Source organism: Thalassophryne amazonica, chromosome 6 (genome assembly GCF_902500255.1).
Source record: "Thalassophryne amazonica chromosome 6, fThaAma1.1, whole genome shotgun sequence".
NCBI lineage: Eukaryota > Metazoa > Chordata > Actinopteri > Batrachoidiformes > Batrachoididae > Thalassophryne > Thalassophryne amazonica.
Window position 1 is genome coordinate 100070567 of NC_047108.1, and position 14320 is coordinate 100084886.

Here is a 14320-nt window from a genome sequence, read left to right on the forward strand (position 1 = left end):
ACGCCCCACTTCCTGATGCATTCTTTGGCAGGGCTGGAGCGACTTATCCTTCGAGTCATCAATTGCACGTGATGCGTCTCGATAGGGGCGCCCATCACAGCGTCAGCACCTCTGTGCTCACACATCCCACGCAAAAAAAAAAAAAAAATGATGTGCCTTCTAATAGAGCACCGCGCTTGAAGTGTAATTATATTACACAAGCAGGGTGTTTTCGCACTTGTGACCTGTGCGCTACGCATGATTGACATGAGTAGTAATGAATAGCATCACTGTGTTATTGATGTCATGTCCGCTTGCTTTTATGTCAACCTCGAATGGAGCAACAGGGTTATTTGAATCTCACAGTGATCATAATTTAAGCGTAACATGCGTGTGGTGCCGTGAGAGGTAGTGCATGTATGTGATTTATGTGGCGGCTCGAGGGAGTGTTTGTGCTTTGTATTTACACTTAATAAAGATTTGTGTATGTGTGTGTGTGTTTGAATGAGTTGTTGATACAATGGGGTAAAGGCTGTGATAGCTGAAGGCTCTGATGGGTAATTGAGAACAGCAGGTGTCACCTCCCTCCTGAGCCTCTTCAGGCCCCAACCAGCTCGCCCTCCAATCTTCAAAGCCTCTTCTGGCCAAATCTTCTCAACTCTCCGCCGTACTGCCAGTTGAGCGTGCTGAAGAGAAAAACAGCATGTATGGTATTAATCAAACCCGGGGCATCATGGGGAATAGGCCAGAGAGCAAAGCGGGGCTCAAGCTCAGCTATTACAGCAACACTGGTTCACCAAGACAGAAATATTTCACTCACTGTAACCCTTTGGACAAGAATCTATCCAGCAGTACAACATTCTTACCTTCGTAAGATGGAATGCCAATTAAAACGCAGTATGCTTGTCTCACACACAGGTACACCCGATACAGATGAGTAGTTTTTAGTCCAGTAATACAGTTGTAACTTATTTCATGCTTTGGAAGCATGCTGGGTTTGATTTTATTGTTGCTGCTTATTTAAATGGGTGCAGTATTTTCTGCAGAAGTTTAGTGTTTCGACAAATAAATGCTTTGCCTGTTCATATTCAACCGAATGATCATTTACAGGTTTTTTTTTTTTGTTGTTTTTGTTTTTGCCATTTCACCCAGTCTGGCAAATATTATAAATGAAAGTCAGATTTTTATTTATTTATTTATTTTATGATTCACATTTGGATTTTATGTCAGATGCCCTTCCTGATACAACTCCACATCTGAAAAATAAAAGGACCAAAAGTGCATGTTTATACCATCTCCGTCGTCTTGAAGGGGAGATAATTAGACTTTGTCTTTGTTTGATGCACGATATGACACTGGTTTCGGAAGCACAGCTCCTCCTGAACCATTTTATGCATTTTAATGAAACTTCACACAGGGGTACGTAGCACAACATGTGAAGATGTGCATGAAGGAAAATAATAGTAGTCTGATGTCCTCCAGGCAAACTCAAGACCCCACAGGAACCCAGCAGAAACATGAGGAGAACATGGACACTCCACATGAACAAGAGCTCTGTATTAGTGGGCTTGAACCCAGCACCTTCCAGATGTGGGACACAAGAATGCTGACCACTGCATCAGCTTGCTGCTTCTTATCATTGACACGTGCAAAAAACAATATACAATATTAATAATAACTCAAAAGAAAATATGCTGAATAAATGGCGAACATCAAATAATTTACATTGATGGGTGTTGAGCATTGAAGACTTGTAAGTACATTTAGCTTTAAAATAGCTATTTTTTAATTGAAAACATCATATTGCTCAAATCATTAGATACTCATTATTATCCCACTGAGAGACTTTCTTTAATCACACATTGGGTTGTGAACCTCCAAAGTGATCAGGTTTTAGTCACGTTAAAGGGCTTTTTAATTCCTTTAATACAGTACCATATAACATTTATTTAATTGAAGTTAATTCATATTAACCTCCGCCAACAAAGTTGGGCAGAGGTTATGTTTTCACCTGTTTGTTCGTTTGTCTGTTTGTAAACAGTCTGGAACCCACAATTTTTAATATATTATGAAATTTCTTTTACAGAGGATTCATATCCTGATAGGCAAGAACTGATTCCATTTTCAGCATCATAGGTCAAAGGCCAAAGTGAGGAAAAACCTTCAAAAATTGGAAAAATCCCTATCCTTTAACATTCAATGAATTTTCAAAAATTCATAACTCTGTCAAAAACGATCCAATGTCTTTCATTTTTGGGAGTGTTATGTAGGATGGTATCCTTTATCAACTGACAAAGTTTGATCCGGATCTGGTCCAGATTACAGATTTTGTAGCCATTCAGATTTAACATTGAATTCCCCATTTAATGTATATTTTACATTGAATCTTAAATAAATGTGGCCTAATCACTCTCATGTTTGAAAGTGAGGTGCAGACTGGCACTCACTATCACCTGGCAAAGTTTGATCCGGATTGTGGATTTTGTGGACATTTGAATTTAATATTAAAAAGCCCATTTTGTGTACATTTTGCATTATATCTCAAACAATAGTGCCTCAGTCACCCTCATTTTTCTGTTATGGATTTACCTACACCACCAAAATTGGATGGAGGTTCCAATTTATGCCTGTTTGTCTAGCTTCCAGTTACCAGTCTGAAACAAAGTGCCAAAAAGCAATGACAAATTGTGCATAAAGATAACTAATGTTCTATGAAAATTATATGAAAACAAATTCAGAAACCAAAAAAGTTGAAAAAAAAAAAGATATCCCGGGTGTGTGGGGGGTGGGGGTTAGGGAGCCTCCACCGCCGGGAGTGGAGAGAGGGCGCAGCGAGCACTCGGTCCGCGGCCCCGGGACGCGGTGAGGTGGGGGCGGGGGGTGCTGTAGAGCTGGCGGCCGGGGCCGGTCACGGCGCACCGCCGTGGAGGAAATGTGCCCGGCGGGGGACGGCCGGCGCCGGGCGGGGGTCCCGCGAGGGGATCCCCCGGAAGCACCGTGCGGCCGCCCCTGGCCCGCCGAGTTGAATCCCCCGGGCGGACTGCGCGGACCCCACCCGTTTACCTCTCAACGGTTTCACGCCCTCTTGAACTCTCTCTTCAAAGTTCTTTTCAACTTTCCCTTAAGGTACTTGTCGACTATTGGTCTCGTGCCGGTATTTAGCCTTAGATGGAGTTTACCACCCGCTTTGGGCTGCATTCCCAAACAACCCGACTCCGGGAAGACCTGACCCCGGCATGGCGGGGGCTGTTACCGGCCTCACACCGTCCACGGGCTGAGCCTCGATCAGAAGGACTCAGGCCCCCGGCCCGCGCCGGGCCAGCGGTCTTCCGTACGCCACATTTCCCGCGCCCGCCTGTCGGACGGGGAGTCGGTGCTGGGCTCTTCCCTCTTCGCCCACAAAAAACTTTGATTCAAGTGCATGAACTAAACACATCCTCCTGACATTTGATCACATCTAATTTAGCTTCTGAAAAGCTCTTTCTAACAGGACTTTGACCTTGAAAATTTTTTTCCATGGTAAAAATGAATGGAATTGGAAAATAGCGTTGGCGGAGGTTTGCACTCTATGTGCGCGGTGCTCTAGTTAGACATTTTACTGGCATGCTCAGGAAGAGACATTGTCAAAGTTTAGGTTAACTAATGGAAGCTGTGGATATTTCTCTTGATTGCGTCTTAATTTTTTTCTGTCACAGATCTTTCAATCTTCTAATTGTTTGTGCCTATAGGCCTAAAACAGTCAAACGGAGCATGCGATGTGGAGTTGTGCCTGTCTCAGGACCAGGACTCCTCTACTTTGGTCTTATTTAACATGCTGAATGCGTATAACACCCTCCCACGCACCCACCCTCCAGTCTTTCAAATGAACAAATCTGATGGAGCGAATGCCATTACCTGGATAAATGAATGATTCCTAAAGGACTTGACAAGACCTAACACCACCTTGAGGGTAAAGCTTATTATCGCTGCAAACTCCAAAGAGTAACATGGCGGGTTTGTAACTTGTGTGCACTTTGTCAGAGGCTCGTATTTCCATATTAATCTGCTACATTTAGGGATCTGAGACAGAGGGCCCCCTGTCATGCTTCTTTGATAACAGAACAGTTAGTATTCCCCCTTCATGTACAAATATGTTTTATTCTGATAAGATTAATTGAAATTAAATTGAAAGCACACAGTGGCTGATGATGAGTTGAGCGTGGGGTGGGGGTGTGTGTGTGTGGGGGGGGGAGCAGCTAGAGTATGAGGACACATATTATGCTTCTAAACTGTGCCTTTTAGAGTGGCCTCAGACCTACTGCAGAGTGGGTGCCTAGGCTCCCTCCTCTTGGTCTAAAAGTACCTTGAATTGAAAATAGCATCTACCTAACAGTCCCTCAAAAATAGCTGAGCGAATACGTTTTTGCGGCGAGCCGATAAATACGGTGCGGAGCCTCTGACACCGAAGCCTCACCCCAATTTCCAGTGCTCTGGAGGAGATCAGATAGCCCTGTGTCATTTGATTTTCTGCCTTATCTCATCCGCGCCCATCTTTTTGTCTCATGCAGGGCTACATTTTAAGAAGCAAGCGCTCTTGTATCTTTTGAAGGACAAAACCCAGAATGGTATTGAAACAAATAACGGGATCACAGTGTTATATGATGCCATTCCAATGTTTGATTCTTACCAAGTGCTGATGTACGCGCCGTCTGTCAAATGAAAGTCCTTCAGATGACTTTTGGAACATAAAGTCACAGACATATAAAACAGTCTGCAAAGTTCTTAGTTCATGAGTGTCATTTATGATCACGCTGGTACTGTGAGCAACTTTACATTTTTTATTAGGGGTGTCCATTGCTCTCATAAACTCGGGCGATAAATATCTGCATACGCGATATGATTCTGGAACAATACTTAATTCATTCTGGAACGGTTCAGTTTGACGTGATTCCATTCTACCTCATATGATGAAATCCGATACAATTTTGTGTTTAATGTAGACATTCTTTTTCCATGAAAAAATGGTATTTCTCACCTCCAAGTATGTAATGAAAAACCAGGGACTTTCTTCATTGTTTTACTACTGTGCTGCAGCACATTGGCACTGCTTCTGCTCATCGTTTGTTCACCACTGGAGGCAGCACTACCTACAGCAGCAGAAAGCAGAGCATCGAAGCACCAGAAGAAGATGTCAGCTGTTGTTAGCATAGTATAACTTTTCCAATCTCAGTATTAACGATTTGTGAACCAAACGTAAAGTTGAAACGAGTACATTTTCCCATTGACGTTTTTGTTGTTACTTCACAAAGAACGTTCCACTGACCATTGAACTTTTAGACTCAGAAGTAACACAAAACAAAGTTAAATCAACAATCTCATAACATTTAAATCAGTCCAGTAGCAGCTTCATAGTACATTTAGATCCACTGTATCGGTTAAATGTTACATCCCTACAATTGACCTTTTATCTCACATAGACAGTGAGCAGTTGCAGTTTGCAAACTGATCATAAAATGTCTCTTTAGTAGGATTCCCCCTCAAATTATTAGGACTTTGACATTGGAGGCGAGGGAGGTATGAGCGAGTGGAGGTGTGGGATCCACAGGGCAGATGAAACAGGAAGGAGAAAGCAGAACAGGAGTTGGGAAGAGGGAGGAGACACAGACGTTCCCTGTGGACAGGTGGAGTTGACTGACGGCAAGAAGAGAGGAAGGGAAGAGAAAAGAGGGGAAGCGAGATGAGCAAGGAGTGAGCACGTCGGTGTCTGAGTGGCGTCTCTCATTAGAAGGTGCTGTCAGGGGCCACAGAGGGGGGCTGCAGGGAACCCACCTCTCTCTTCTCTTCCCTCTACACTGGCCCCTGAGATTTGGACGGGAAAATGATTGATGAGTGATACCAAGATAAACAGGTGCCTCGGTTCCCAAAGGCAGCCTGAAAAATGATGCATGCAGTTTTATAAATAAACCACGCAATAAATGTAACGATAAACAGCAAAACATTGGAAAGCAACTGTTTGGTTTTCCAGATATTTTCGGTGCGTTTTCCCCTCAAACTTTGTGTTTCTAGTTTCCACGCATCTGATGCTCATGTGTGTGAAAAGCTCACCGGTTGATTCCGGCGGTTACGTTCTTCTCCGCAGTTGCAGCACCTCCTCAGCAGGCTGAGTGAAGGCACCAAACACTGAAGAAAACCTGTTCTCTTTTGGCAGAACTCTGTGTAAAGCGTGCGCATGTGCACATGTGTTTATGCGCGTGTGCACGGGTGTCTCAGAACCTGATGTGGCACATTGCTGACTGTCCATATCTATTCTTTTAATACATGCAAATATGAGCACACACTCACTAAACTCTGTGCATCAGCCCACTAATTGTTGAATAAGTCATCAATGTTTTATGTCACAGTTGCCTGCGATACAAATCGAAGTGGAATGTTAAGATTATCATCAAATAGTTACATTATATCATTATGAGCCAACAGGCTGTGGTCCAGTGGAGGGAGAATGAATTATGAATGGAGCGTGAGGGAGGATCTTCCTTTCCCCCCTCGGGACTTCAAACACCAGAACCCATTGAGTGCCTCTTCTCACCCCCATGTTGCATGATTTACACACTGGACTTCATGTAATTTCATCCAGGAGGAGCATCACTGCAGCAGCTCAAAGCGTGCACATTTGCCGTGAGAAGAAATGCATGCTGAAAGACCATTGTTCATTGTCAGACTATGCATATCACTGTTGAAAAACACTATAAAGAAGTCTTGTCATCTTAGTCAGTGGTGCATTTTCTGCCTGGCGCAGATTCGTCATCTGCCTCTTTGTGCATCTCTGAAATGAGTCCCAGAGCGAGAGCTGTGCGATGGCTTTGCCTAAAATTTCTTCTCATCTCTCTCTTTCTTGTTTGCTCTTTCTCTCTGCCTCGTCTCCGTGGGTCCAGGCCGCAGAATGGGTCGATGATATTGTACAATAGGAAGAAGGTGAAATACAGAAAGGATGGCTACTGCTGGAAGAAGAGGAAAGACGGCAAGACCACGCGGGAGGATCACATGAAGTTGAAAGTGCAGGGAGTTGAGGTAAGAGGGATGACAAGGGTTTATCTTTTTTTTGTGGGGGGGGGATGAGACGCAACCTTCACCCTGACACAGATAAACACAGGTCTAGTGTAAGCTCTCCCCTGGCTGTAATGGAGACGGTCATATGCTGCAGTTGGCCCGTGTCTCCAAGGACCCTCAACAAGAAACAAAGCAGCACAACAATAGTTTTCCCTGGAAAGGTGGGGGAATGGAACCGATTGTTTGTACCTTATTAAGGCTCTGGATGTTGCCTTTGCTCCAGAGAGCCTACATTAATCTTCTTGGTTCAAAGCAGCGCTGTGGAGCCAGCTATCCCCTACCTCCCTTCTGCTCGCTCCCGGTACCAGCCACAGCCATAAAAGGCACGGCTGTATCTGTCCTCGGTTCACCCAGGCTCAATCCTGCTCAACCTGAGGTGACAGCAATGCAGTGCTGGCACCCTGGTTAATTTATCACCACGCCCACAACACCACTTTCAGAACTCTCTTTGGATGCTTGCAGCTTTCACATGTTTAGCCACAACCACTGACACGGGAAGCGACGGGCTGGTGAAAGAGCAGAGGTGGAGATGAGAGGGTGGGAGAGTTTGTTCTCTCTCTCACACACATGCATACATGCACACACATATCACATGCAGCAGCAGCAAGCACACACACCTGAGGGAGTGGTGTTTTGAGTGTGTGTCACACAGTGTGACAGAGACAAAGCTCAGGCATTCTCCCAACAGGGGCCTTGCTCTCTGTTCCTACTACTCCACAACGGTCCCTTCCTTCAGTGTCATCTGTGGCCCTGCAGCAGCCTGATCATATTTTGGGACTGAGCCCTGTAGTATTTTGCAGGAATGTGCACCTCTCGCTTATAAAACAATGCAGTGTGTTTATCTACACGGGACCTGATTCAGGAACGATACTTTTTATAATGAAACAATTCAGTTCAGTGTAATATAATTTGGTGCGACATGATGCTGATGGATGCACATCTTTTTTATACGAAAGCATTAATTTTCCGTGATAAATTAGAAGAAGCCAATGTGGCATTGATTACCTTCAAATTCAAATTTCATGAAAGTCCAGGACTTTCTTCAGGTTTTCACTGGTCTGTGCAGCATATTAGTGCTGCGTCTGCTGATTTGGTTCAACACTGGCAGTTAACTGTTACACTCTTTGTATTTTCCACATTCTGGAAGGGAACTGTTGTATTCATATGTGAATGCAGATTATGAACAAGTTTTGTTTGAAGTCTAAGCTGTCACTTTATCACTTGTCATAACCAGTGGTGGGCACAGCTAACTGAAAATTTAACTTTCGATAACCATTAATCTGATAACTGAAAACTTAACTTTTATAAACAACTAAAAAATTTAGCGGAAGTTACTGCCGACTTTTAGTATTGACTCGGTCGCGGCCACATGGGATTACACTATCAGCTACTGCTAAGCCAGCAGGGCCTGCTGGGTATATTTCCAGGATCACAAACACAAAATGAACACACGAAAAATAAGTAAATACAAAATAAAACCCCAAACACGGTTACCGTCTTTGTAAAAAGCAGTAAATTGCAGTATCAGTAGTCCCAGTTTATCTCTGTATTATATTTATGAACACAGGAATGGCTCACCCGTGTTGCGTTCAGTGTGACTGGTAAAATCTACACCTCATCCGTCCCGTTAAGCTTCCCCACAGAAGAAAACCCACATACATTTTGTCTTTACATAAAAATACACCAATAAGTGTCTTTTCACTTTAAAAAAAATTAAAGATTTGCATGTACACACTGTCTTTAAAGCAAACACACTATCTGTCGATTTTACGCTATTGAGGAAGACAGACATCGAGACATCAGTCACGTGATCTGTGGCATGCTGTTGTCGCCATTTTAAAGTAAGTGAAAAGGAAGGGAACTTCTTTGTCTTCTTTAGTACTTCAGTTGGTTCTAATCCGGTAAATGCACCAAAAGGGTGCTTTGTCGCTGCCTGTACAGCCAATTAAATACAAAATTAGGGCCTAAAGCAACTGACAATATTCTTCTACTGTGTACAAAGTAACACTGTCGCTCGATTTGAAAATACATGCGTACTGAGAAACTTGAAACTGGCTTATTCACATTGAATCGGTAAAATGCTCTCACTCATAAAACAAACATAGCGTACCGCTAGTTAAACTTTGTCAAAGCCTTTTAAAGATTTCAATTGTGACTCACCTTTTTATGGGTTAAAGTCGTTAACCAGGAGTCTTGGTGCGGGCAGGAAACGAGACTCGCCCGCTGTGTCCCAACGAAGGTTTCATTCATTCCTCATTAGTGCAGCTTTTTCGTGCGGCAGCCAACGCTCAGACCGGGACTGGACAATTAACCCTCTGGGGTCCGAGGGCACTTTTTGGACAGTTCACTCACCTGGCATAAATGTTTTATTATTACTGTTAACAGCTCTCCCTGTATCCCACAATCAAGTTTTATGTCTTTTTTTTTCAGGACAACCTGTGCTTTCATAATATATATGCTTTTGTTGTGTTTTATAAGTGTAATAAAGGTTTACAGTCAAAAATAAGGAAGGAAAAAGTAAAGCAGAAAATAATTTTCCACACACATTTATTCAAAACACACAGCAAACTACAATAGTCAACTGTTTTGACACTTTATAAAGGTAATTTGAGGTCTTGTGTGAAAGACTGTACAACAAAAAGGTTCAAACAATAAACACAAATGCACATTTTGAACAATATATACAAAATGGTCTATGCATTTTTTTTTTTTTTTTTTTTTTTTTGTCTTCATGGTAAAAGCAACAGAGTTATCCAGTAACATTCACTTGCAAACTAGTGGAGCAATCCTGATAGTTACACCCTCTTTGTTTGAGCACGTGAGATTGTCATCAGAGGCTCTCTGTCTGCTCCGTCTGCTGTCAGTGATCGCTGTGCATAATGGCACAGGGCGCATTTGGAGCCCAATAGTATGTACTCATTGCAGCACCCAGGGGGCTATTCAAACGGGCCAACTAGTAACATATCACTCTTGAAAACGATCTTTGGCTTTTCAAGTGAGTTAACTTTTCAGCAAAAAAAGAGTACGTTTCTATCTCATGTCATTAAAAAGTTATTTATAATTTAGTAAAGCTTGGTCTTAGCCATCGTATACGACGGCATTGGCCCCAGAGGGTTAATATCTGATTTAAAAGTGAAAACTCTCTATTTCTGTTGAAATTTGGTAACTGTCCGACCATACAAAAGTATGTGTGGAATGCACACTTTCATTTACTATAAAAAGGCGCTACTGTTGCCATGACAATTATAAGACAATGGCATTACATCCTCTTACTCAATGGGAGCTCAACTTGACAGAACAGACAGGAACTAACAGGTATGATTTTAGGATTTGCAAATGTTTTTGACTGTTAAACTTAAAAAAAATATGTTAGCAGACTGAAAGTTAGCGGAACTAAATTTAGCAGAAGCTAATTGATCCCCTAATGTTTTTCGAAATTAGCTGAAAAGCTAATCCGCTAAGGAAAACTTTTGCTCCATTAATTAGCGTTTAGCGGATTAGCGGAACTGTGCCCACCACTGGTCATAACCTTTATTTATTAGTTTGTGTTTAGCAAATTCATTTCTGTTGACTGTTATTACAACAGTAAGGCATTACATTACTGGGAACCAGGCAAATGTATTGTAATTACACAACGTTACTTTGTAACACATTACACGTGACATTGATGAGTGCAAAACGAGTGCTTACACATTGGTTGTCTTAAACCACCCACACACACACTCATCCATATTTTTATCATTAGCACAGTGAATTTCAGCAGCGCCATAATTAACTGCTGGAACAAATTTAATAAGAGTTTTAAAAATGATAAATACAAGGTTTATTTAATTTGTCACAAATTGAAATCTGCCAGACTTTAGGAAGCAGACTGGTTGAGTCTTTTACTATTATCAGAAACAGTTATTAAGGCTGTATTTAATGTAATTCCATATTGATATGATTAAGCTGTCAAATATTTTTTTAATCACTGCACAGGAAAAACACAAAATATTTAAAAAAAAATTCATACTTGATATTGCAAACATTTAAAAAGAAAGGACTTGGATTGGATTAGATTGGATTGGGGAACCAAAAACATGTTCAGGATATGCCTAGTGTAAGTACTACACTATGACAGAATTCACCACTGGCCTAGTTTTCTGCGTCAACGCCTGGTCACTTCATTGCCACTGCTGACACCTGGTCACTGCAGTAGAAAAGAAGCATTTTTTTCATATGTGCTCTGTCAACCTGCAAATCTGTGTAAGTTGGTAAAACCTTGGCTTCTGTGCTGTCTCCCGTGTCATAATGTACCCAGGGTCAAATTCTTAAGGTGTAAAAATATCTAGACATCTGTGACCAGCAGTCCCAGATTTATAAAGATAATGTTAAGAAAAAGATATGTCTTGGCAGTCCATAACTGAAGAGATTGACTGTTAAAGTGAAGTATCAAGTGAAAAAACATAATAGACTCTTGAATCCAGGGCAGCACTCCAGATTCACTTCTATGGTACATATTATGCTTCATATGCTGTGCAGTTCTGGTGACTTTTCATGCTGCAGTGTGTCTGATGTGTGCTTGGACACCACTACAGTATGCTGCAAAATGATTTGAACTTTCGTGAGGTTGAAGCCGAAGCAGCAATCACTGAAATCAGAAGAGTGGCAGGTTCCTTTTATTGTTCAACTTCCTAGATTCAAATATGTACCCAAAAACTCCCAAGGTAGTACATATCACTGTCAAGAAAAACTGTATAAAAACCAAATATAGTCAGGAATGGTTGACTTAAAATTAATATCATATAATGATATTAATATTTTTTTGGACAGTTGACATCTTATGTGATGGTATTACTGGTTTTGCGTTACATGGCTCCTTTAATAAAGAGTTGAGCAATCTTGACTATATTTATTTTCATATCTGCTCATTCAAAGTTAAAATCTGGATCAAATCTTTAAAAAAATCAAAGGTTTTTTGTTTGTTTTGTTTTTTTATGTGCAGTTTTACATTTAACAAATCCATGCCTGCATTTAATTACTGATCATTAAGGCTTAAAGAAGCGAGCAGCTCAAAAGTCTATTGGCTCACACAACAGAACCACAATTTAGCAATATTTTCATAACTGTTAACTTATATTGTAATGTAAAAATGACTTTATAGCTACTTACATAAAAGGTAAATGGACTGCATTTATATAGCGCTTTTCCATCTGCATCAGATGCTCAAAGTGCTTTACAATAATGCCTCACATTCACCCCGATGTGACGGTGCTGCCATGCAAGGTGCTCACTATACACCGGGAGCAACTAGGGGATTAAGGACCTTGCCCAAGGGCCCTTACTGATTTTCCAGTCAGGCGGGGATTTGAACCAAGGATCCTCTGGTCTCAAGCCCAACTCTTAACCACTAGACCATCACCTCCTCCAAAGTATTTCACAGGTGTTTTGACTCATGTAGAGCTCCTCAGAACAGGAAACAGATCTGTGCTGCAGAGTGCTGGAATGATTATTTCCTAATAAATGGGGGTGTAACTGTACACAAAAGTCATGTTTGGTAGTTTTCAGGACAGTGGAAACAAGAAACACAACATTAAAGATATTTAGCCTATGGTCTGCATGTTAGTGTGGGAGTGAATGGTCTTTCCAGATTGTAACAAAATGCTTTATTCTTGAGTTCTTATGATACATATGTTTCAAAAATAAATTGAATTGTATATGTTTTTTTCTCTTCATGATACGTTTTTGACAGATGTGACTTATACTCCTATGTGACTTATAGGCCGGAAAATATGGTAAATACATATGGACTTAGCATCTGAACAAACATATTTTCATACAGTAGTGTTCAGAATAATAATAGTGTTATGTGACTAAAAAGATTAATCCAGGTTTTGCGTATATTTCTTATTGTTACATGGGAAACAAGGTACCAGTAGATTCAGTAGATTCTTACATATCCAACAAGACCAAGCATTCATGATATGCACACTCTTAAGGCTATGAAAGTGGGCTATTAGTAAAAAAAAAAGTAGAAAAGGGGGTGTTCACAATAATAGTAGTATCTGCTGTTAACGCTACAAACTCAAAACTATTATGTTCAAACTGTTTTTTTTAGCAATCCTGTGAATCACTAAACTAGTATTTAGTTGTATAACCACAGTTTTTCATGATTTCTTCACATCTGCGAGGTATTAATTTTGTTGGTTTGGAACCAAGATTTTGCTCATTTACTAGTGTGCTTGGGGTCATTGTCTTGTTGAAACACCCATTTCAAGGGTATGTCCTCTTCAGCATAAGGCAACATGACCTCTTCAAGTATTTTGACATATCCAAACTGATCCATGATACCTGGTATGCAATATATAGGCCCAACACCATAGTAGGAGAAACATGCCCATATCATGATGCTTGCATCACCATGCTTCACTGTCTTCACTGTGAACTGTGGCTTGAATTCAGAGTTTGGGGGATCGTCTCACAAACTGTCTGTGGCCCTTGGACCCAAAAAGAACAATTTTGCTCTCATCAGTCCACAAAATATTCCTCTATTTCTCTTTAGGCCAGTTGATGTGTTCTTTGGCAAATTGTAACCTCTTCTGCACATGTCTTTTATTTAACAGAGGGACTTTGCGGGGGATTCTTGCAAATAAATTTGCTTCACACAGGTGTCTTCTAACTGTCACAGCACTTACAGGTAACTCCAGACTGTCTTTGATCATCCTGGAGCTGATCAATGGGTGAGCCTTTGTCATTCTGGTTATTCTTCTATCCATTTTGATGGTTGTTTTCTGTTTTCTTCCACGCGTCTCTGGTTTTTTTTTGTCCATTTTAAAGCATTGGAGATCATTGTAGATGAACAGCCTATAATATTGTGCACCTGCTCATACGTTTTTCCCTCCCCCATCAACTTTTTAATCAATCTACGCTGTTCTTCTGAACAATGTCTTGAACGTCCCATTTTCCTCAGGCTTTCAAAGACAAAAGCATGTTCAACAGGTGCTGGCTTCATCCTTAAATAGTGGACACCTGATTCACACCTGTTTGTTCCACAAAACTGACGAACTCACTGACTGAATGCCACACTGCTGTTATTGTGAACACCCCCTTTTCTACTTTTCTTTTTTACTAATAGCCCAATTTCGTAGCCTTAAGAGTATGCATATCATGAATGCTTCATCTTGATGGATTTGTGAGAATCTACTGACTCTACTGGTACCTTGTTTCCCATGTAACAATAAGAAATATACTCAAAACCTGGATTAATCTTTTTAGT

General features: G+C 41.2%; 1 protein-coding gene across 8 annotated transcripts in view; it reads left to right on the forward strand.

The window, feature by feature from the left end:
* Window positions 1–14320, forward strand: part of camta1a (calmodulin binding transcription activator 1a) — a 919840-nt gene that overhangs the window by 489823 nt on the left and 415697 nt on the right. For all 8 annotated transcript variants that reach the window (XM_034172934.1, XM_034172936.1, XM_034172940.1 and 5 more), the window contains one exon: window positions 6891–7026. In XM_034172934.1, coding sequence (XP_034028825.1) covers window positions 6891–7026 — 136 coding nt within the window. The remainder of the gene's footprint in view (window positions 1–6890; window positions 7027–14320) is intronic.